General features: G+C 42.7%; 2 protein-coding genes across 2 annotated transcripts in view; one reads left to right on the forward strand and one right to left on the reverse strand.

Annotated features, from left to right (window-relative positions):
• The window catches only part of KIF15 (kinesin family member 15), a 34,343-nt gene extending 29,794 nt beyond the window's left edge, over window positions 1-4,549 (reverse strand). Inside the window, exons 1-4 of the mRNA XM_040063128.2 lie at window positions 4,435-4,549; window positions 2,810-2,852; window positions 1,473-1,656; window positions 285-361 (exon numbers count right to left, since the gene is read on the reverse strand). Of these exons, the coding sequence (XP_039919062.1) occupies window positions 285-361; window positions 1,473-1,656; window positions 2,810-2,852; window positions 4,435-4,453 (323 nt within the window). The 5' untranslated portion in view covers window positions 4,454-4,549. The remainder of the gene's footprint in view (window positions 1-284; window positions 362-1,472; window positions 1,657-2,809; window positions 2,853-4,434) is intronic.
• Window positions 4,550-4,604: 55 nt separating this feature from the next.
• KIAA1143 (KIAA1143 ortholog) lies at window positions 4,605-22,603 on the forward strand. Its single transcript, XM_040083625.2, has 3 exons — window positions 4,605-4,774; window positions 6,240-6,399; window positions 20,184-22,603. The coding sequence occupies exons 1-3, from the start codon at window positions 4,667-4,669 to the stop codon at window positions 20,393-20,395; spliced, it is 480 nt and encodes a 159-aa protein (XP_039939559.1). The 5' UTR covers window positions 4,605-4,666; the 3' UTR covers window positions 20,396-22,603.
• Window positions 22,604-24,352: the final 1,749 nt, after the last annotated feature.

Below are 24,352 nucleotides of genomic sequence, written 5' to 3' on the forward strand. Positions count from 1 at the left end.
TAAGTAAATAATAGTAAGACTGAAATGAGTTTACACCCACATTATTAGCCTTAAGTGTTAAAAGTATAACACCTACATACAGATTCCTCCAAAAGAGGGGCAAGGAGTACCATCCAATATTGCAAGAACATTCCTTATGCTGTGCTTCAGTAAGGAAACACTTTCAAAGTTTACTGTAACATTAAGCAGGCTCTGGTTCTTAAAACCCCAACAGTTTATTAGCACAATCTCTTTAAAGGTCAGCATTGCTATGAAATGACTGTAATTGCTACAAAATCACTTACTATGCAAAGATGGTTCCATTGTAGCCATTCATACAAGATTCAACAATGTTTTTAGCCACACTTGAGAACACAGACTCCTGGGGACAAGGGAAAGAGAAGGCACTTGGCACCACCTTTTCAAGTATCTTTTATATCAGTATTTCCTATACCATAACTTTGCAGTATATAATAGACATATTTCTTGAGGTTAGACATGTACCATGACCCCCGGAATTCTCACAAAAAAATGATACAATCCCAAGTCTCTGTGACATAAATAATTCTGTCTGAAAAATTTGTATTCCTTGATAACCTCAAAGAGAAATAATAAAATTCAGCATCATAGTAACAGCTTCCAAATACATAATAATAATTTTGATCCAGTGGTTTTGGTTATGTCATGCAGTTTATACCATCAGTAGGCCAGGTGCCTGTGACACTTATCTAGATTTGCCACTGCACAATGGCACATTCAACAGACCTACACAATTTAATCTCATCTAGCTTCACATTCTCTTAGATATGCAAGAAGCGCCTAGCTACAAATAATAGCCTACAGCAAGTGAGATTTTTTGGGAGGTTTTTTGAACAGAAATTAAATGGAATTGGGAGTCTTAGCAGAATTAAAATTATGTTCAGAATGTCAAACACCATATTATAGAAATTAAATTGAAGGATTTTCGTTCCAATATTACTTGCCCCAGGGGAGCAATGCATCCATTTAAAAGGTAATAGTATAAGAAGGAAATAAGTAAATAGAATATAAAGTCTGAAATTCCTTAAGTACAAATGTGCAGGGCCAGGAGTTAAACTTGATGATCCTTGTGAGTCCCTTCCAACTCAGCATATTCTGTGATTCTGTGAAATCACATCTTAATATTAGCTACTGACTGCCAGTTATTTTTATACATTTGTCTCAATAGGCAGATTTGTTTTCTCTTAGGGGTGTTACCATAATGTTTAGAAAAAAACCCTTCAATTTTTATTCAAACTCCAATTAAAGGAATAAACAGCTGAAAAAAAAAATCACATCAAAACTGTAAGAGAGCAGAATTTTAGTGCAGCATTCTGTACTATAATGACGTATTCCCAATCTGACCACTGCAAAAAATTAGACCTAATGCTCTACATCTTTAGAAAGGCTTAGCATAGTAGTTGCCACAACTTGGGTGAAAACAGCAGTAGTTACAAGATTCTGGAAATGATTACCTGTGTTGTTTCCATATTTGCAACATAATCAAAAGTGAAGATCTTTGGTTCAGGCTTTGAATGCAGGCGGATGGTGTTTGATGAAAGGACAGATAAACACAGGCCGTGATCTCCATCGGTCAATGCAGTTCTGTCTGAAGGGGGACGCACCCTTACAAAAACTTTGATAGCATCACCTTCAACACTAAATAAATGTTTGTGCATTAGATTACTTCCAAATAGGTCAGCAGTCTGATAAAATTAAATCACAACAATCTGATTAAGCATGTGAAGCCTTACTAAGGTCTGTCTGAAAAACATACTACTTGTAGATGAAGTCATTAAAGGTAAAAATGGGGCAGATTTAAAAAACAAAGAACATGCATTTCATTGCTGTGGCACCTAACTTTAGCTCTTCTTACTCCTACATAACGGCCAAATGGATTGGATAATGCTGCAGTCCAGCAAAAAACCTTGTCAGCGTTTTCCTTTGGTGCTCACAAGAAGGGGAAAAAGAACCAATTCTTGAACAATGAATCAAATAAAGCATAGTAAGTGTCTGCATCTAAAACATCCCTAAACAAATTCATCACATTTATGAGCTTTAATAAGTGACTGTGCAAGACTTACATTAAGGCTCTGAAGAGTTCTGCCATAAATACCAACACATCCAAAACCCATTAAAGAATTAAATCCTTACATGAAGTGGTAGCAAAGTTGGATTTACTTTACTTCACTCTTTTCCAAATATTTTAGCAGGAGAGTGTTATACCTGCTGCTTTTACTTTTGGTATACAAGAGAGAGGAAGAGAAGAGTTTTAAAAGTGGGGAAGGGTCTTCATGAATGAAATGTGCAGTTGGGTAGTAGCAGAGGAAAGGGCCAAGAACATAAGCAGCAGCTGAGATAGGGAAGATGTTATCGTGGATTTAAGACACACCAAATTAATTTGCCAAATGTGCGTTCACTGTATAATATTATTCTGAGTTGTGGCACAGTTTACACTTGGAGGAGGGCTTTTTAGTTTTTGTTTTAGTTTAGGGCTTCCTCACAGGACTGAAGTTCCTAGTAGGCTATTTCTTCATATAAACTCTAGACTCCAGCTGCAAAAATTAGTGGACATGAAAATTTATTGCATGGCAGCATTCCAAGAGGAACCCAACATGTCAGCACAACAATTTTATTATGAGTACATTTTTTTTAAGCTTGTAAGGATGTTAGGAGAGAAAGGCAGTCATCTAAGGCAGGTAAAGACTGAAAGAAAAGAATTTAAATTATCTCACAAAGTTATGGTAGCTTTGTTTGTACTTTCTGTGCAATGTGATTAATAATATAAAGGAACGGGACAATATTATTTTACCTAGGTGAGTTCAACAAAGATATTGAAGAGTCACGCAAATCTCCTGTAAAAGAAAAACACACAAAAATGAAAATAAAATTAGTGCTCAAAACTCCCCATTTAAATAGAAAATACTGTAAGCAGTACAGAGGGAGAATGGAGAGCCTTATAAATATCTGTTTTGTGCATGAACAAAACGGCATGAAAATATCCGGTAATTATCTTCCTTTGGCAGAAAGATTTGTTACACAGGGAGAGAAAACTCCAGTCCTTTAAGGTGACCATGCACACACTTGTGAATGTGTCATTTGTTTAGCCTGACAAAAAGGAGGCTCTGGGGGACCTTATCACTCCACAACTGCTAGGAAGGAGGCTGCAGCCAGGTTGGGGTCAGACTCTTCTCCCAGGTGACAGGACAGGAAGATCTAGCCTCAGTCTGTGCCAGAGGAGGTTCGGGTTGGACATCAGGAGGAAGGTCTTCATTGAAAGGATGATTAGATGCCAGAAAGGGCTGCCTAGAGAGGTATTGGAGTTACCATGCTTGGAAGTGTTTGGAATGGCACTCAGTGACAAGGTGTTGGTCGGTCATAGGTTGGACTCCATGATCTCAGAGGTCTCTTCCAACCTCACTGATTTCTCAGAGTCCAGCCTCATTTTGCACAGCTTCAGATTTCAAGGAGATAGCACATATTACCCCATAGGTAGATAAAGTGACTTATTTTTTACTTAAGGGTGAACCTAACATGGAAGTACATATTATAGTCGAAGTATTAACCAAGTAACAAAATAGCATTTAGAAAATAAGCAAAATAACAGTAAAAGACAACGCCTCAAAATATTCTAACAGTAAAGTATTAATAAAACCTTTAAAAGCACACAGAATGAACAATGATGTAAAAAGATGCTAACTTTCTCTTTGTCATTCATATTACCTAAATATCCTGCTGCTGTGTGAGCTTTTTACGTGCTGTTCTGACTCACTCAACATCTGAGAAATATTTTAGCTTCTAATTACGTAATTTATTCTTCAATTGCACAAGTTATCAAGGAAAGAGTGCATTTAAGAACTGAATAAGGGACCGATAGGTACTTGCACAGCCCTGGGAACAGCCTGAAGCTGTGTCAGGGGAGGTTTAGATTGTGTATTATGAAAAGGTTCTTCACCCAGACGGTGTTTGGGCACTGGAACAGGCTCCCCAGGGAAGTGGTCACAGCCCCAGCCTGACAGAGCTCAAGACGCATTTGGGCAATGCTCTCGGGCACATGGAGTGACTCTTGGGGATGGTGCTGTGCAGGGCCAGGGGTTGGACTCGATGACCCCTGCGGCTCCCTTCGGACTCAGGTTCTTCTGCGATTCAGGGAAAGGGCCCAGGTACCGCGACACCGCCGGCGCAGCGCTCTGCCCGCGGGCAGCGCATGGCGGAACCTCCCGGGGCATCGCTCCCCTGGGGGGCACCGAGCTCCCGGCGCACGGTCGCACCTGGCCCCGCTGGTTCTCCACCGCGGGCGATGCCCCGCCAGGGCACGGGACAGAGCGGCTCTCCCGGGCAGAGCCGCTCCTCAGTTCCCGAGCCGCCCCGGTCCTCCCCCCTGCTCCCCGAACCGAGGGCACATGCCCAGGCCCCTTCCCGGCCGCCCTCGCTCACCTCTCACGCCGGGAGCCATGGTTACTCCAACCCCGACGACTCCCACCCGCCCGCCGCTCCAAAATGGCGGCGCCTTTGAATTTGGCGCTCAGCGGCGCGGCCCCGCCCCCTGCCCGCGGCCAGCGCGGGCGCCGCCATTTCCCTGCGCGCGCTGCTGCCCCGCCATTGGCCGGCAGCGCTCCGGAAGGAGCGCGCGCTGCTCGCCTCCCGCTCGGAAGCGCGGCCCGTGGCCATGAGCAAGAGGAACCAGGTCTCCTACGTGCGGCCGGCCGAGCCCGCCTTCCTCAGCCGCTTCAAGCGGCGGGTCGGGTATCGGGAGGGCCCCACGGTGGACACCAAGGTAACGCCCTGGCCCGTGGGTGGGAAGGGGCAGCGCCCGCTTCCCGGCGCTGTCCGAGCCTTGATGCCCGCCCATCCCCGCCCCTTGCCCTGTCGCGTAGCGGGCGGTGGCGGAGCACTGTCCCAGGGTTTTGTAATGCAAGGGGGAGCCGTAGTTGCTCGCTTGAAAACTGACTGAAATCGTCTGTGTAACTTGGTTTTGTTTCTGTGTTGGCGGATCAAAACAGCTGCACGGCTGCCGCGGGGGCCCTGCGGAACAGCCGCTTCAGCCCCTCCGTGCCCGAGGGGGCTGTGGGGGCACGGGCGGAACAGCGGTGATGTCCGCACTTCAGCTGGAGGGGGGCGGTGTGGAAAAAGTGTTCTGAAAGTACCGTAGGAAAATTACTGGAAGGAGTTAACGTGGGTTCGAACTGAAAGAGGGGAAAGTTAGGTTAGATGTATGGAAAAAAACTCTTCCCTGTGAGGATGGTGAGACGGGTCGCCTAGCGTCATTGTGGATGCCCCATCCCTGGAAGTGTTCAAGGCCAGGTTGGATGGGACTCTGAGCAACCTGCCCTAGTGGGAGGTGACCTTATCCACGGCGAGGAGATTGGAACTGGATGATCTTTAAGGTCCCTCCCAACCCAAAACATCTTTCTGTAGGTCCGTGGTCATGATCTGTGATGGCCGGAAAGGCAGGGCAGGGGCAGTAGGGTCTGAGCCAGCTTGTTAAAAGGCACTCTTTCCTGGGGCACTGTTTTTTTCTGCTTCCAATGTGATTTTGCATGTGTTTCCCTCTAAGTAGGGTTTTACAGGATACCTTAAGAAATTAGCTTGTTTTATATATATCAGTAGATTACAGTAATACTGTCTATACTTTTCCTTACAAAATGAAGTTTTCAGGTCTTCTAATATTGCCAAACTTCAGGGCACCGCGCTGAGGTTTCCATGCCAGAAGTTTTATTAAAATAATAAAAAAAAAATTACCCCAATTGACTCTCCTGTCCCAGTGCACAAATTTGAGGGAGTAGAAACAGGAGTATGATCTTCCTTATGTCAGTGATTTGTTTAGCCATGTTTAATAATCCAGCCACCACGGACCCCCATTTCCCTTTGTGATGTTTTGAATACAGCATAAAAGGCTTAAATTTGGACCCATGCTTTTAAAACTTTTCATAGTGTTGCATAGCAGACAGTACCTGCACAGTCAAGACGGTGAAGAAAAGGAATTAATTTCTTGCTTTCCAAGTTCCTACTATTCTGGTCTCTGATTGAAGGAGCCCATACTCCCGTGCTGGTGTTTTCAATGGGAAGCCATGTCTCAGTGATAGAATTAGAGTGTCCTTTGGACAATGTGTGTTGGGAGGGCCTGGCACTGGCAACTCTGCCAAATCATCTCAATAACCCTTCTGCAGAAGTGAAACCACAGAGAACTGGCCCACAGCTGGAGTGGTGATCAGAATGGCTTTTATTTCTCTCTTGTCCAGAGAGAGCAGCTTCCACTTGCGGATGATGATAGTGACAATGGCAGTGACAAGGAAGATGAGCAGCCTCAAGTGGTGACACTGAAAAAAGGGGACTTGACTGCGGAAGAAGCAATGAAAATTAAACAGCAAATCAAAGAGGCCTTGAAGTCAAAAGAATCAGGTGAATTTCAAACTACTAATTTCTTGCTTTGTCTAGTCAAAGAAATAACCCATGAAAGCAGGCCTGATATTTGCTCAGCTTTCTACTGTTTAATACTCCCTTTGATTAGTTCTGAATTTCTCACCTAAATAATTTGCACTTGTGGTTCCTAATCTCAAGTGATTGAGTACATATTCAGGCTGTCTGGCTTTTTATAATAATACTGTTCTGTGCTTCTTGATGTGCACCATCCTCCTTTTAAATACTCCCTTAAATTAATTTTTTTTTGTTGTATTATTCCAGTGCACGGTCTTTTGCTATCGCCTGTGATAGTTTTTGAACTCATTGACTAGTTCAGCCAAATTTGACAGTGGAGTGGATGTTTAAAAGGTAATTGTATGAGTTCATGAAAGAGAGTGTCAGGGCAGAGGGATTCAGGTCTGTGCTTTGGTGGAAAGAATTGCAGATGTGTGACTTGGGAACATGTTTACTTGGCGGACTGGTTCATGTGATTATTTGCTTCAAATCAACCCCGGTATGTGTTGTCACTTGCAAATACATTAAGCAGGGTAAACAGATGATACGACAGTGCCAAAAACCAGCAAGGTCCAGAAAAAAAAAATGTTTCTCTGCCACAAAGGATTACACGGAATGGAAAGACGGAAGCGGTGTAAGCGGGGCTGCTGCAGTTTGACAGTGGTGATGAGAAACTACAGCTGATGGATACAGTTATGTTAAGAATTTCTCTCAGTATTCATCATTCAGGTATGATTGACGTAAGTGCTTTGAGCGCCCAGAAACGTCAGTCATCACACGGGGTGTGATGAAATGTAGCTTTATCTTTTGCTGACAGAAGACTTGACAGATTGAATGTAGCTACTGTTGTCTCTAGTGGAAATGTCTTGACAATTAAGAACGTGGGAACTGGAGCCTCACAAGTATAAAATAGAAAGGTGAATCAAAGAAACTGGACGTCTTCTGTGCCATTATGGCTATTTACAAAAACTGCCGACTGAATTTAGAGCACACTGTGAGGCCTAGCACATGGCTGTCAATATGACATCCTTAGCTTCTCTCTTTGTCTGCCATTTGGATTTGAAAGTTCAGGTTCATGCTGTCTCTGTGTAGACGCATGTGTTAAAATTCAAATGGAGAAGTCAGTAACAGAAGTGGGAGAAAATATGTTGAGATTCTTACATTTTTTGAAAAGCAGATTCATGAGAAATCTTAATTTTTAATCACGTAGGTTAGCTTGAAACTAGATTACCAATGTCCTGTTTTCTGCAGGTAGATACGTATTTGTTAGGTGTAAGCAGATATATGACTTGAACTCCTGCGAGAATATATGCTCAGCTTTGGGCTTAGTTCCTGGTGCCTTGTTATTGAAGTGTAATGCATATAGACGCTTGGTGTCACAGTTTCTAAAGTCATCACAAATTTTCTTTTCACTCTCCTAGTATTGGGAGAAGTTTCAACTTATTGGAAAGAAATGTCATGGTTCTTTCTGAGCATTGGCTTCCTTTTCATATAAGCAACTTGAACTTTGAGTGATCACAGTAGGAGGAAGAATGTTTTTGTAAGGCCGGGCAAAAAGAAGTAGTTGTCCATGAGAATCTATTGAGGTGGAGTCCATGCTGTGAAAAAAGTCCAAAAGAGCTACCAAGCTGAATACACAGTGTGAAATGGAAGTGTATTTGAATAGAGTGACTGAACTTATTTGGTGGAAAAAGACATTCCTAAGACATAATGGTATGTAGTGAGGGTGGCAGCATTGAGTCCCTGTAGGACTTTGTCACCTCTGCTTATTACCCCTTCAGCCCTTCCGTAATAACTTGCATTTGGAGGAAAAATCCACAGAAGTAGGAAGCAGAAGTGTTGGGGACTGCTGCCCTCTGTTCTGCATTATTGTGTTACTAGTCATTCATCTGCCTTTGCAGTTAATATGAGGTCTTCGTGTCCTTTACCTTTTTATGGCTTATGGGAATAAACTGGGTAAGTGCTACTGTATTCCTTTGCTATGGAGAGAAACCAGGGTGAAATTTTCAGTGAAGGGAGTTTGTGTGACTATGCCACAACTCGCTGAAGGCTTTTTTGTATTTTGGGCCATTTTTGCACTGTCGGTCTGACCTCTAGATTTAAATTTTGATTTTTAGTCTGACACAGGTATTTAGACAGCTGTTTATTTCCAGTTTAATAAACAGAGTTTTGAGTAACATGTCAATTTCTTTTATTTTTTTGGCTGTCAATTCTGAAAATGGGAAGTATAAAGAAAGTTTGATGCTGCATGACTTGGTTGCATTTCATGTTGCTTTGATTTTAATCCCAGAGTTGAAAGTCAAATTAATGTAATGGCTACTAGACCTTACTATATAGCCCCAAATCAGATTATTAGTGAAATTATATGAAGTTTAAAAGATAATAGGAAAGTAAATTTCCCAACTGATCATCTTCCTTTCCAGCATGCATCAGTGCTGAGGCACTTTGATCAATCCTAAGAAATGTGCTACTATCTGTTGTGGAAACAGATTTTCAAAACATGGGAAATACTCAGTTTTGAGGTTCTGCCCCCTTCTCTTTTATACTTGTAGAGATTGTCTTCATTTGAAGGACCTTATCTTCAGGTTTAGGATTATCATATTACTCTAGAATTTTCCATATCTCATCCACATATGTGCTGGCTTGAAGGCAAAACCAGCGAGAGACTCCAAGTCAGAAAAAACAATTTAATAGGAGAGGAAAAAAAAAAGTAAAATAAAAACACATGCAATGGTACAAAAAATCACTGACAGAGTCAGAATACAACCTGAAACCGTGGTGGTGGCAGTCCAGATGAAGTGGTCTTGTTGAAGCAGTGTTCTTGCAGAAAGGTCTGGTAGCTCTTGTCCTCTGGGAGTCCAGTGGGTAAGGCTGCCTGTGCTGTCCCAAGGCCCCGATTATATCCAGGTGGGAATGCTTGGCTCCTCCCCCTGGGCGGAGCATCTCACAATGGACTGATATCATTTTATCAGTTTTGCAATGGGTCCTTGATTGCCTATTAAACAGAGATAGCTCCTGGGGAGAGTTATCTATGAGTCATGCAGGACGGTATTGATGGGCCATTAACAGAAGATAGTCTGGAGGGAGGGGGCACGGGAAACAGTGGTGCACAACAACATTTCATGTAGATGGTGATAGAATACATACTTTGGGCACATTTTACATTGTAACCTAGGACATAATCCACCCCTTATTCTATGACCATCTACATTATACCTAAATTAATACATTCTTACAGCTAGATAGATAAATATACACATATACAGAATGAAACCCTACACTCAGTTCTCACTTAAAATTAGGTCTCCCTGTGGTACACAACGGGTTTCCCCATCTTTCTGCATTACCCACCAAGTGGAACCAGGTCCTTGAGCAAAAACAATCCCACGGATGGGTCTGCCTTTGCTTGATGTGGGATTAATCCAAACAGTTTTTCCTAAGATGCCTTTCATGTGTACCACAGGGACTTTATCTCCATCCACTGTGTGCAAGGGTTCAGACTGGGCAGGACCAGCTCGATTGATTGACCCTCGAGTGTTGACCATCCAGGTGGCCTTTGCTAAGTTCAGTTCCCAATTTTTGAAAGTCCCCCCACCGAGCGCCTTCAGGGTAGTCTTAAGTAACCCATTGCACCGTTCAACTTTCCCGGCAGCTGGTGCATGATAAGGGATGTGATATATCCATTCAATGCCATGTTCTCTAGCCCAGGTGTTTATAAGGCCGTTCTTGAAATGGGTCCCATTGTCTGACTCGATTCTCTCAGGAGTGCCATGTCTCCACAAGACCTGCTTTTCAAGGCCTAAGATAGTATTCCGAGCAGTAGCATGAGGTACAGGGTAGGTCTCTAACCATCCAGTGGTGGCTTCCACCATAGTTAGCACATAGCGCTTGCCTTGGCGGGTTTGGGGAAGGGTGATGTAGTCAATCTGCCAGGCCTCCCCATACCTGTACTTCAACCATCGTCCACCGTACCACAGAGGCTTTACCCGCTTGGCCTGTTTGATTGCAGCGCAGGTCTCACAGTTGTGGATGACCTGTGAGATGTTGTCCATAGTAAGGTCCACCCCTCGGTCACGGGCCCATCGGTATGTTGCATCTCTCCCCTGATGACCAGACGCATCATGGGCCCAACGGGCTAAGAATACTTCTCCCTTGTGTTGCCAGTCTAGATCCACCTGTGATACTTTCACCTTGGCGGCTTTGTCCACCTGCTCGTTGTTGTGATGCTCTTCATTACCCTGACTCTTGGACACATGTGCGTCCACGTGTCGAACCTTAACGGTCAGCTTCTCTACTCGGGCGGCGATGTCTTGCCAAATCTCAGCAGCCCAGATGGGTTTCCCTCTGCGTTGCCAATTGGCCTTTTTCCAGCGGTTCAGCCATCCCCACAGAGCATTAGCTACCATCCACGAGTCGGTGTAGAGATAGAGTCTTGGCCACTTCTCTCGTTCGGCAATATCTAAAGCTAGCTGGATGGCTTTAAGTTCTGCAATTTGACTTGATCCACCTTGTCCTTCAGTAGCTTGTGCAACTCGTCGTGTGGGGCTCCATACTGCAGCCTTCCATTTCCGGTTAGCGCCTACAATTCGGCAGGAACCGTCAGTGAAAAGGGCATATTGTCTTTCAGTCTCTGGTAGCTCGTTATATGGTGGGGCTTCCTCGGCACGTGTCACTTGTTCTTCCTCTTCTTCAAAAGATAGTCCAAAAGTCTCACCTTCAGGCCAGTTAGTTATAATTTCTAGAATCCCAGGGCGATTCGGGTTTCCAATACGGGCGCGCTGTGTGATGAGGGCAATCCATTTGCTCCATGTGGTGTCAGTGGCATGATGCGTGGAAGGAACCTTTCCCTTGAACATCCATCCCAGCACTGGTAGTCGAGGTGCCAAAAGCAGCTGCGTTTCAGTGCCAATTACTTCTGAGGCAGCTTGAAGTCCTTCATAGGCGGCTAAGATTTCCTTCTCTGTGGGAGTGTAGTTGGCTTCAGATCCTCTGTAGCTTCGGCTCCAGAATCCCAGTGGTCGGCCCCGAGTCTCCCCAGGCACCTTCTGCCAAAGACTCCAAGACAGGCCATTGTTCCCGGCTGCTGAGTAGAGCACGTTCTTCACCTCTGGTCCCGTCCTCACTGGGCCAAGGGCTACCGCATGAGCGATCTCCTGCTTGATCTGGGCAAAGGCTTGCTGCTGTTCAGGGCCCCAGTGGAAATCGTTCTTCTTGCGGGTGACCAGGTAGAGAGGGCTCACAATCTGGCTGTACTCAGGAATGTGCATCCTCCAGAAATCTATGGTGCCTAGGAAAGCTTGTGTCTCCTTCTTGCTGGTCGGTGGGGACATGGCGATGATCTTATTGATGACCTCAGTGGGAATCTGCCGCCGTCCATCTTGCCACTTTACTCCCAGGAACTGGATTTCTTGGGCCGGTCCCTTCACTTTACTTCGCTTAATGGCAAAACCAGCTTTCAGCAGAATCTGGATGATCTTTTCTCCTTTCTCAAAGACTTCCCCTGCTGTGTTCCCCCATACAATGATGTCATCAATGTACTGTAAATGTTCAGGAGCCTCACCTTTTTCCAGTGCAGTCTGGATCAGTCCATGGCAGATGGTGGGGCTGTGTTTCCACCCCTGGGGCAGTCGGTTCCAGGTGTACTGTATGCCCTTCCAGGTGAAGGCAAACTGGGCCCTGCACTCTGCTGCCAAAGGAATGGAGAAGAAGGCATTGGCAATATCAATGGTCGCATACCACTTTGCTGCCTTGGACTCTAGCTCGTACTGAAGCTCCAACATGTCTGGCACAGCAGCACTTAGTGGGGGGGTGACTTCATTCAGAGCACGGTAATCCACAGTCAGTCTCCATTCTCCACTGGACTTACGCACTGGCCATATAGGGCTGTTGAAAGGTGAACGAGCCTTGCTGACCACCCCTTGGCTCTCCAGTTTCCGAATCATCTCATGGATAGGAGTCACAGAGTCTCTGTCGGTGCGGTATTGCCGTCGGTGTACTGTTGTTGTGGCGATTGGTACCTGTTGTTCTTCAACTCTTAGTAGTCCCACAGCACAGGAGTCATCTGAGAGACCAGGCAAGGTACTCAGTTGTCTGATGTCTTCTGTCTCTACAGCAGCTATCCCAAAAGCCCAGCGATATCCTTTTGGATCTTTGAAGTATCCATTTCTGAGGTAGTCTATGCCAAGGATGCATGGGGCCTCTGGGCCAGTCACGATGGGGTGTTTTTGCCATCCATTCCCGGTTAAACTCACTTCGGCCTCCAATACAGTCAGCTGCTGGGACCCTCCTGTCACTCCAGAAATAGAAATGGATTCTGTTCCTACATACCTTGATGGCATCAGGGTACATTGGGCACCAGTGTCAACCAAAGCCGTATATTTTTGTGGGTCAGATGTGCCAGGCCATCGGATCCACACAGTCCAATAGATCCGATTGTCCCTTTCCTCTACCTGGCTAGAGGCAGGGCCCCCCTATTCCTGGTCATGGTACACGTTGCTTTCTTCCTGTAAATATGTTCCTGAGGTCCCTTCAAGTGGATCAGTCATATCATTCTTCTTATACTGTCTGGGGTTCTGTGCCTTTGAGACTGGAGCAATGTTGGCTCTAGATGAGCTCTTCGTGGTAGGTGTCTCTCTCTTCAGTTCACGTACCCGGGCTGCTAAGGAGGAGGTGGGTTTTCCATCCCAATTCCTCATGTTTTCTCCATGTTCCCGAAGAAAAGACCAGAGGTTACCCCGTGGAGTGTATGCTCTCTCCCTGGCTGGTGGGTACCTGCTCCTAATGGCAGAGACTCTTGTTGGTTCTGGCGAGATGTGGTAAATTTCTTCCTTAAGTTCCTTTTTTAGTTTCTGATGGCCCTCTTCAATCAAGCTCCGGACTTGCTCAGCCAGCCTTGTTTCCACGGATGAGACATGGGTACGAAATGGGGCGGTGACAGTATCCTCGTAAATTCTTAGTTTATTGACCAAGACGCCCACCTTGTCCTCACCTTCCCTCCATTGCAGCGTTGCCAGGTAACGGGAGTACATCTCTGGTCCAAGCCGTGCAAATCTCAACCACATCTGCGATGTGCACTGGACATCATCTGGGCTTTTAGGAAATCTCTCGTCTTCTGAGAAAATGATCTCCAGCACAGCCAATTCCCTCAGGCATCGGATACCTTGTTCCATTGTGCTCCATTTTCCTTGGTGCACCTGGAGGTCTTCTTTACAAAGGTATCTGTCCCTCACACTTGTTAGCAGTCGCCGCCAGAGGCTGAGAGTTTGTTGGGTTCTCCCGATCCCCTGGTCAATGAGCACATCCCGAGACAGCGATCCCAGTTGCCTGGCCTCACTTCCATCCAGAATGGTGTCATTGGCTGCAGCGTCCCAGATGCGGAGCAGCCAGGTTAGGATGGACTCGTTTGTCTGGCGGGTGAATTCCCTCCGCAGGTCACGCAGTTCACCCAGGGATAGAGAGCGGGTGATGATCTCTGGCTCTGTCTCTTCTGCTGGGTGCGAAGGTCCTGCCACATCCTCATCAGTCATTATGCGGACTGATTTGCTCTTTGATTTCTTCTTCTGAACAGGGGCAACTGCCACTGGTTTAGGTTGTTCTGCTTCGGTGACAGTTTGTGTGGAGATGCTGATGGCACTTTTGGTTTCTTTCTCCTCTGTGACAGCTTGTGTAGACACTGACACTGTTGCTTTGTTTTTGGTTCCTTTCTCCTCTGTGATGGTCTGAGTAGATGCAGAAACTGTTGCTTTGTTTTTGGTTCCTTTCTCTTCTGTGATGGTCTGAGTAGATGCAGAAACTGTTGCCTTGTTTTTGGTTCTTTTCTCTTCTGTGACAGTCTGCATAGATGCGGTTCCTGTTTCCTCTACGACAGTTTGTGTAGACACGGATGCCGTTGTTTTGCATTTGTTTCTTTTTCTCTCCTCCTCAAGGAGACGCTGCACCACCCCATGTAGTGTTTGATTTCTAAACATGGTGCAGGCCGTGCAGAGAAGGCAAAGCAGAACTAACAACAATATTATGCTGTCCTTGGCACCTAGAGAGAACTCAATACTTTTGAAAACTGCTGTGCCATACCTAAAAGACTGGAAAAAATCATTCTTTACCCCTCCCCACAGGGGCTGGGTGCGATTATTGAGAGCCCAGATGTAGCATTCTGGACCGGGACAAGAACACAAAATAGAGTATATATTCCGAATGATGCTCATTGCCTCAGAGGTTATCATACAATAAACATAATAGACCAATACAGCAATTCTGGTACCATACCCTGGTCTACACATGAGCATTAAGACCGGCAAATACTGCCCCATGTGTGGGAAAATGTAGAGAGCTAGGTATAAGATATATGAAAGCATGTTGAGCATCATAGCGGACAGCTGTTTCTTTTTTCCTCACTACAAAATTGTAATTCTGACTTTTCTCAGTACCTCCTGCCCCACGTTGGGCACCAAAATATATGTGCTGGCTTGAAGGCAAAACCAGCGAGAGACTCCAAGTCAGAAAAAACAATTTAATAGGAGAGGAAAAAAAAAAGTAAAATAAAAACACATGCAATGGTACAAAAAATCACTGACAGAGTCAGAATACAACCTGAAACCGTGGTGGTGGCAGTCCAGATGAAGTGGTCTTGTTGAAGCAGTGTTCTTGCAGAAAGGTCTGGTAGCTCTTGTCCTCTGGGAGTCCAGTGGGTAAGGCTGCCTGTGCTGTCCCAAGGCCCCGATTATATCCAGGTGGGAATGCTTGGCTCCTCCCCCTGGGCGGAGCATCTCACAATGGACTGATATCATTTTATCAGTTTTGCAATGGGTCCTTGATTGCCTATTAAACAGAGATAGCTCCTGGGGAGAGTTATCTATGAGTCATGCAGGACGGTATTGATGGGCCATTAACAGAAGATAGTCTGGAGGGAGGGGGCACGGGAAACAGTGGTGCACAACAACATTTCATGTAGATGGTGATAGAATACATACTTTGGGCACATTTTACATTGTAACCTAGGACAACATACTTTCTCCTTTGTTTTCTTCTGTAACTACTTTGACATGGCTACAGTTTTTGTTTGTTTTGGTTTTGTTTGTTTTTAATTTTAGACACCAGATGTTCCCAAGACATGCATTTTCTTTTATGGATGGGTAACATTTTTTCATTGATTTGGTAAAACCAGCTGATTAATGTCCTAGCTGCACTTAGTTTCCTCCTAAGGCACAACAGATCTGAGCTTTTCTGTTGGCTTTTGCAAGTAGAATCACAGGGATCTTTGTTATTTAGGACCAAACCTTTCTTATATGAAAAAACACCCTTCTGTATTGAAATATTTTTCTCCATGGAGCAGAGACTCAGATGCTTTTTAAAAAGAAGTAGTTTGTTTATCAGCATTGATTTTGCTTTATGTTTTATGCATAAATTTAAAAATTGTCGCTGTTTGTTCAGGGACAAAGAAAAATGATCTTATGAAAAATTAAATTTGCACCAAAAAAAAGTGAATTACTGCAAGATAGTTTATCCCAGCATTCGTTACAGTCTATGAAATCAGGAGTTTTTTCTGCTGCTTTTCTACTTCATGTGGCCTCTGGGACACTCAAACACATGCAGATTACCAAATTTGGCAAAAGGTGTCCTTTCTTGTTCAAAGCCTTATAATATTTTTTTTTTTTGTCTCATTCTGTGTGCTGGGTTTTGGAGAAGGACAGTAGAGGGAAGAGATCAGGAGAATACAGTCCTTGCTGTCTTGGCTATTGGAGCCCTTTCTGATTATGCACAGGCTGTTCTGATTTAAGCAGCTGTTCTGTCAGATACATCTCACAGAGGTAATGCTGCTCTTCATTGTATGTGAAATGGCAGGAACCTAAATCAAAGCTAATTTTGCTGTATTTAAGTAAGGAATACTCTCCCAAGTGTTCTTATAAACAGTTGAGACTGACTACAGAGCAAGAGTGGCCTTCTTATCTTCAAACACCAGTGTGCCAAAATCCTGGAGTAAATGCTTCCGAAGGCATGCATAGAGAATGGATGTCCAGAAAGCACTGGAGAGCAACATTTGAAATAGCTGACCTGAACTTCTAACCTTAGAAACCATTAAGAAATTTCCCAGGTTATTGTAATTTTTTTTCCTAACCTTCTGTCCTTGAGTAGATGTATATGGGCTCCACTGTTCCTCCTGTTGTTCCTGACAGTTTAGTGCCATTTGTGTTTACTGTTGTTGCCTCACTGACCCATGTGGACAGAAACTGCTGCTGACTACACAAATGATTACTAAATAAAAAACCTCTAAACTGAAGAGCAGTGTTTCTTTTTAAAACCCTCCTTTCTACTTTTATTGTAATATATTACTTGAAATTAAAAGAAAACAAGAAATTTCTGACTTTGTGGCTTCTTAAATTGATGTCACTTGTGAAGTGAGCTTTTGGCTCAACATCTGACTATGCTCATATTGGTCAACCAGTGTAAAAGTTTGTGATCCAGGAAAATAGCAGCAATGACTAAGAACAGTGGGAATTTGAACTGCTAGTGTAGTTTTTGACTCATTTGGCAGAAGAGGACTTTATTATTTCTCCTCTTGTGCTTTTATGTATTTTACTTTGTGTGTTCCAGTGTGCTTACCAGAAATCCCACTTTCCATAATTGTAATACCAACAGAGTCTTTTGTTAGGACTCTGTTTTAAAAACCACCAGCACTCCAACACTGAGATTGTTTCTTTAGGGTGTTTTTTGTTGTTGTTGTTGTGTTTTTTGTTTGTTTTTTTTTTTTTTTTTTTTTTTGCATTGCTTAATACAAGTCAGGTTTTTTGTAGGTCTTCAATGCAAACAAAAAGGGAGAGCTGACACATAAGAACCTGGTAAAATTACAAAGCATAAAGTGAAGTATTTTTACCAGCTGGAAAAGACAATCTTAAGAAATCAAGACAAAATTCTTGAACTGCTCTCTCAAATTCTTTCAAAAAGCAAAGTCTGTCCTGACTCTCTCCACGTGTAGGTAAGGTAAGGCCTACTGTGTTTCCTCATCTGCTTCATTCTTTGTCCAGCACTGCCAACACACATTGCTCTCTGAAGCTGGCCTGGGTTTCCTGCTGAAAGGAATGTCCTTGAGCATATAATGAAATTTTGACAGTGTTTAACCAGGGCAGGAGCTAAAATAATTTCCTTTGATGCGGAATGACCTGCAAATAGTATTGGAGCCCTGGAGGTGGGAGCTGACCTGGCTCTGATGGCTAGTTGCCATTTTGGTGGTGTTTTTGAGCTTTGCTGTTTGTGCCCTTAGCTTACCGCATGATTAAATTCAAATTGTAAAGGTACTTAGCAGTTTCCCCACCTGGTTGGCAAATGAAATTATGTTGTGCTGTTCAAAATATAGGCAGCAGGACAGTGGTGAGTAAAATTAAAATTTCTGTTCTCTGTTTTTCCATGGATTACAAATACATAGCTGTTTTTCTGTTTGCTTTTAATGGATATGCTTTGAACTACATTTTTAAGGGGTTAGGTTTTTAAATTTACCACTCTACAAAATTGCAGTAATCCATTTATTAAAGAGTGTCCAATGGGATTTGATTTTTTTGCTCTTCATGCTTATCCAGTAGCTGGTTGTGTCATTTCTACAGCAGTAGGAGTACTGCATACAGTTGGCACTCTGACGGGCTCCGATACATAAACAGTTGTGTCTTCACATAAGAGAAGTTTTTCTCATAGGTAGATTTTTTTTCCCCAGAATTTGGCTTGTATTGTGCCTCAGATCTTGTTTAAATTAGAAGATCTTTGTTTCCAAATAAACATTGTAGTTATACAATTAGTAAGGGGAATTATTTGCTATTAAACTTCTGAGCCCAACAGTAGAGGCCTGGCTTCTGAGAAGAATGATGCATAGTGTATTCTGATTGATTAGGTGTGATATGCTTTCAGGAGTTCTATTTCCCTCACAGAATTTACTGTAGGCACTTCCTAAACTTCTTTATCACATGTACATCCTCTGAACACCTAAGCTCTCTGTAGAGTTCACAGTGGATCCATTGAGAACTATGCTTTTCTTATCTGCAGTTTCTTATTGCTGCCAATTCTTTGTAACTGTAAAGCTTTTCTAATGTGCCAAGTCTGAAGTATTTTTCCCCAAACCTCGTCAGTTATTTTCTGCATAGTATTATTTTCTCATAAACTGATGTAGACTCATACATATTTGGTTTGGAAAAGACCTCTATGATCCAAGGAGCCCCACTTATTAACCTTGCACTGTTTTGTTGCCTCTAAACCATGTCCTCAAGTGCCATGTATCCTTTGAACATTGCAAGGGATGGTGTTTCCATTACTTCCCTGGACAACTTTTTCCAATGCCTGACCACTCTCACAGTGAAGAAATTTTTCCTATGCAATCTAAATTTCCCCTCGTGGCCCTTTCTTGTCCAATTGCTTGTTACTTGGGAGAAGAGACTGATGCCTATCTCACTACAACTTCCTTTCAGGCAGTTGCAGAAAGATGATGTCTCCCCTGAGCTCCTTTTCTCCAGACTGGACAACCCCGGGTCCCTCAGCTGCCTCTCAATAAGCCTTGTGCTCCAGCTCATCACCACATGCACCTTTTGGAAGTATGCATTCCGTAGAAGCCATTGACACAATTGGTGCCTAGTTTTTCAAGCTAGGTTTCTTCTTTAAGAGTGCCTCTGAAACTTAAGGCATTCTAAGTGAAATTTCCCACTGATGTTGATGTCTTTATTTTTACCCCACAGCCCTTAAGATACCGGATTTATTAGTTGTATTGTTTTGAGAATGCACTGAAGAGAGTTTCAGCCAGTGCTGTGTAGATAACACTGAAATGTTGAGTCTTCTGCTGTAGTGCTGATATACTGAGGAAAGAATTTCTACTAAAGAGAGAAGTTATTTATTGGTTATAATTAAATAGCACATAATCTTGTCAAACACATTTCTGTTGAGTAATGAATTTCACAAAAGTAATTTGGGAAAAATATCTTGCTCAGAACCTATGGCTCCTTAACATTCTGTCACATACATTATAAAAATTGCAAACTACTGCAGCATGAACCTTTGTGTCTGATTCATGACTTCAGAATTACACTTTATCTTCCAGAAATACTGCCCTGATGCTAATACTTATGCAGTAGCTTTCCCACTCTGCCTGATAATCATGGAAGGGACTTCTCCTGTTTTCAAGACTGTTGTCTGCTCCTCTGCATGTACTAAAGCAAAATCAGTCAGTTGGAATAGTTGGTGATTCTGCAGATACAAAAAAATCCCTGAAACTTTCATCCACTATGATAGTAAAGGAGAGGTTTATTACCACGTGATCTTTTCAGCTGTCTCAGCAGGACAGATTATATTAGGGGGGAAAAAAAAGTTTTTCTTGTATATATGCCATTTGGTTTTTCAAAGAGATGCCATAATTCTGAAATAAGTGCAGTTGTTGTCATAAATTTTACAAATACTGAAGCAGAGTGAGAGCATCCTATGAAGTTGTCCTCTCCATTTTGGTAAGTGGATGTGAATGGAATGTGTGGGAAAAGCTCTACTGCTCACAGTCTCTTCTGAGTTAGAGCTCTGGTTAGTGAAACCCCATTTCCAACAGGAACTACAGGAGGATTGTCTTCAAGGGCTGGCTGCCATGGACCAGGTGTGTGCTCGTGAAATACATTCATCAATACAGAGTTGATGGCCAAAAAGTACATTTTCATGATTGTTGTATTCTCTTAGAGGTCTCACTGATTTTAATTCAAGGTCTGTATGTGTTGGTGAACATGTGCAGATGAGTTCTGACTTTACTCTCTTTATTACAGATGATGAAACAGAACCTGCTGATGGAAAAATTATGTTCAGGAAACCAGCCAAACGTTCATCAGAGAAGTGTTTGGACTTCAATGTAAGTTCAAGTAAGAAGATGAAAGAAGCAAAGAAAACTAAGAGGGAAGCAACTACTTCTCAGAGTACAGCTAAACAAGTGAAAAACAGCAGTCTTCTCTCATTTGATGATGAGGAAAATGATGATTAGGGGTTGTATTTTTTTATTCTTTACTTGCTCGTCTCTAGAGACCTGAATAATATTGAGGGCTTTCATAGAAATTGAAGCATGATGTCTGAGTCTTCTCTTACTTTGTTATGGTCCAGCTAGAGAAATACTGTATAAAATTAGCAAGTTTGCAGTTAGTTGGAACTGTATGTCATGTCTTTATTTTAAAAGAGAATTTAACCATGTATGTAAAAGCTATGTGAAGTCACAAATGAGTAGCAAAATATAGCTGTATATATTCAGCTTTTAAATTTTCAATCAATTTTAAAATGCTTTCCATTACTAAAATGTATTTCCTCTATATTTAATAACCTTAGTTGACAGTTTTAGGGTTTTTACCAGTTGTTATTGACATTCGGAAGAGAGACGCTTCATTGCTGTGAAACAGAGACTGAAGTTTTCTGTCCCACAGCCTAAGAAAAGTTTGCATAACCTTTGCATTTGTGATTTGCAAGATTAGCTCTTTGCAGAGCCTTGCAGTAAATGAGGCTTCATTTGCTAATGTCATGCAGTCTTGATCCTGTCTTTGGTGAATGCAGTCTAAGAAACATCAAATTCATTTTAATTGGTTGTGATAGCAAGGTGTAAAGATTTTGATTCTAGTTGATGGCATCAACTAATGCAAAAGAAGCCTAAACCATTGGAAATTGTGCACTTTGGTTTTGACACTGATGGGCTCAGTGATTTGGTGGTGTTTTGAGGTGATTTTTTTTTTAAGTATATTACAGTTGGCTACTTAAGTATTCATAATTATTTGGGATCTCAGACAGCTTGTTTAAAAAAATGTATTTAATCTTTAAGCTGTGGAAAAGCATTAATTTAGCTTTCTTCAGGTAGCTGGGAAGATGTAAATAGGGAATTTAAATGAAGAAACACCATAGCTGTATGCGTCTTGGTTTGATAGTTTCTGGGGCAGGCACTCCAAAATGAGTTACTGCCCCTTTTAGATTTAGCTGCTTCTCTTTCACCAATAAGGAGAGATGAAAGCAAGAGCATGTAAGTGAAAAAATAACAGTTTACTAAAAATGAAGCCGCAACAGGCAGGATAACAGTAATCGTCACTAGATACAAAGGGGCTGAATCCCATGGACTGCTTGGGAACAAGAAAACAAGATGGCAGAGAAACCCCTCCCCAAAAATGTTGGCCTCCATAGAACACCACATGGTTCAGGGAACAGAGACAAGCTGATGGAGAAGCCCCTTCTGACTATGTGGTGGAGAGAGAAAAAAAACCACTACAGCATCTGGAACTCTGTGATTATAAAAGTCCCTCTTCCCCCAAACAACAACCAATGAGGAACAAGGACAAAACAAAAAGAAACCTGGACTCCAAAATCAGTCAAATGCTGCTGATCTGTTTGCTCTATATCACCCAACAGGGTTTGTCTCCCGGCAGCAGCTCCATCAGCAGTGGCAGCTGGAACTGGTCAGTGGCTGGAACTGCTGGGGGGACTTGGCCTCCTCCTCCTCAGAAGATGGGAGGCAGATGCCTGGGACAGCCTGGACTCTGCAGCTGAGCGCTGCTGGGGGGCTGGAGTGACCATATGGAGCAGGGGCTGTTGTGTTTTTCCCATTGTAGTGCCACGGCTGGCCACCCTGGCTGACAGCAATGAAAAAGAAAGGAACGAAAAAATGTTCTGAAGAGAAAGTCCTCCCTGGCCCAGAGACCAAAACAAAGGGGAGCTTCTGTCTTGTGCTGCCTCAGCTTCTCAGTAGCTAGCAGGAATGAAAGAGAGGGCTGTGTGAGTGATGTGCCAATTTTAAAGGCATCCTGGCATCTCCTGGCTCCATGAACCTGGGGCAAGACCAGGTTCTGCTTCTGGCCCCCACATCTTAGAGAGTAACAATCTTGGGCAGGTGGGCGTAGAAACAAAGTGACCATTTCAGCATGTTTTATGTTCAAAACAACACTGAGAGGTGATGGGATTTGAGGGAACAAGGTGGTGGAAATGGGACTTGTGACTTTGAAACTATATTGATGTATGGTGTGTTCTGTAACCATATGAAACCAGTTCTGCTGTGTGACAGGTCATTTGAAATTATTTGGCCTGTAAAGCTTCATCGAGGAGCAAATTTCAAGTTGCTGTGTGAAACAGCTGGTTTTAGTTTGTTCATCTGGTAGTAGACGATAAATTATGTTTTCTTTTAAGTGGTCCAAAGATATTTTAATAAAAATTTCAGTAAAAGAAATGAGATTTTTTTTTTTTGCCTCCTGATATTGGAGCCGCCTGTACCTGCTGCCTGTCTCTCTACACACCAGCTTCCTGCATCAGATGCAAGTCTGCACGCTGTTTGACACTGTGTGAGTACACGTTACCCTGATTTTGAAAATGAATAGATCTGTTGTCCTTTCAGAAAATTGAAACCAGACCTATAAATGGATATTAAAGACTTGTTGCACTGGTCTCATGTTAGAATTGTGAGAGATGTGCCATGTCACAACCTAATTATTCCCTTGAGGATGTTACATTTGTAAATATGTAATATGTCTGTATTCTCTATATATAAAAGAAGAAATTTAAAGGAGTACAGAACCAAAGGTTTCCAGGGATTAATATTTCCATTTATTTTGTATACTTGGAACTTGTTTGAATACATAAAAAAAGTATACAAGTACATACATACACACCCATGAGTAATCTTGTAGCATTCCAGCATACAAAAGGAGTATTTGGGCATATGTCAACAATGGAGTAAGTACTATGACTTGCTGAGACTCATCTGAAAAAATGAATTAACCATTGGCTGCTTACTTAAACTTTTCTCATTCTGTTTGTCAGCACAGAAATATATTTGCTTACATTTTTCTTGCACAACCTGGAAGCTCATGACTTGAGCTATGAGGCAGTTCAGGAGACATGGCTATCAAGACAAATGCTTGCCAAGGACCAGAGGGCATTTGATTTAGCCTTAAAATTAGAGAAACCCTCACAAATAATGCAGTTGATCTGGCCTGTTCAAAATAAGATTGAGATCTTATTTGATTCTGGATAGTAATTGCATTTAAACAAACATTACCATTTTTAGTGAAAGACTTGGGGGACTGAAGTCCAGTAAAGGAAGTGTTACCTTAAAGTATTGAGTGCAGTACTTTTGCTTAATCATGCTTCTTGCTCTACAACCTCATGACTTTAAATTTTATTTGCATTCCAGCGATGTCTGGAATGCGAATAAATTGATTGAGTTTACTTGGAAATAATAAATTAAAATGTATATTGTTGTATAGGCAACACAGCAGGGGAAAGGAAGGTGGATACCGAAACCCAGTTTCTTTCCCTTATTCCGACTGATTTGTAGTGCTCTGACCAGGAGGAGACTTTTGTATTCATTGTATTTCACTCCCAGTTCACCTAACAATAACTGATTGAATAGATTTATTAAGAGGTGTGAGTGATGTACAAAAGCATTTTAATCAGGTAATCATGTGAAAATTCAGTGTTTTTACCGTGACACACCAGGAAAATCACACACACTACCAACTCCCCATGAAACCTGTGATTAAAGAGAACAATTACTTGTTCATTTAGGAAAGAAATGTGAAAATCTTAAGCAATCACCTGTTCTAATGGGCCATGGGAAAAGAATAATTGCAACTTTGTTCTAAAGGGGAAGCCAAAGTTAAGTACCTGGACCATGAGGCTAGGACAGGAAAGGATAATTTTCCGTGTTTTCCTTCTCTCTTGCGCTTGCTTGCCCCCATTCCCCGTCCTTTACCCCTCCTGTAGTAGAGAATATATATGCATTTATTTTCTCATGGAGTTTGCCCAGTTAAATGTGAGAGCAGTGCTGGAGGAGCAAGGTGAGAGTAGCTGAGGCTTGTTACCCAATACAGGAATCTTGGTCAGATGTACCTCATATGGGAATCTTGTACAATTTCTATTAATAAAATACTGGAAATTTTGCCGTTCATTACGACTAAAGCATTTATTGATGATGTTA

The sequence above is a fragment of the Hirundo rustica genome, chromosome 1 (assembly GCF_015227805.2).
Source record: "Hirundo rustica isolate bHirRus1 chromosome 1, bHirRus1.pri.v3, whole genome shotgun sequence".
Lineage (NCBI taxonomy): Eukaryota > Metazoa > Chordata > Aves > Passeriformes > Hirundinidae > Hirundo > Hirundo rustica.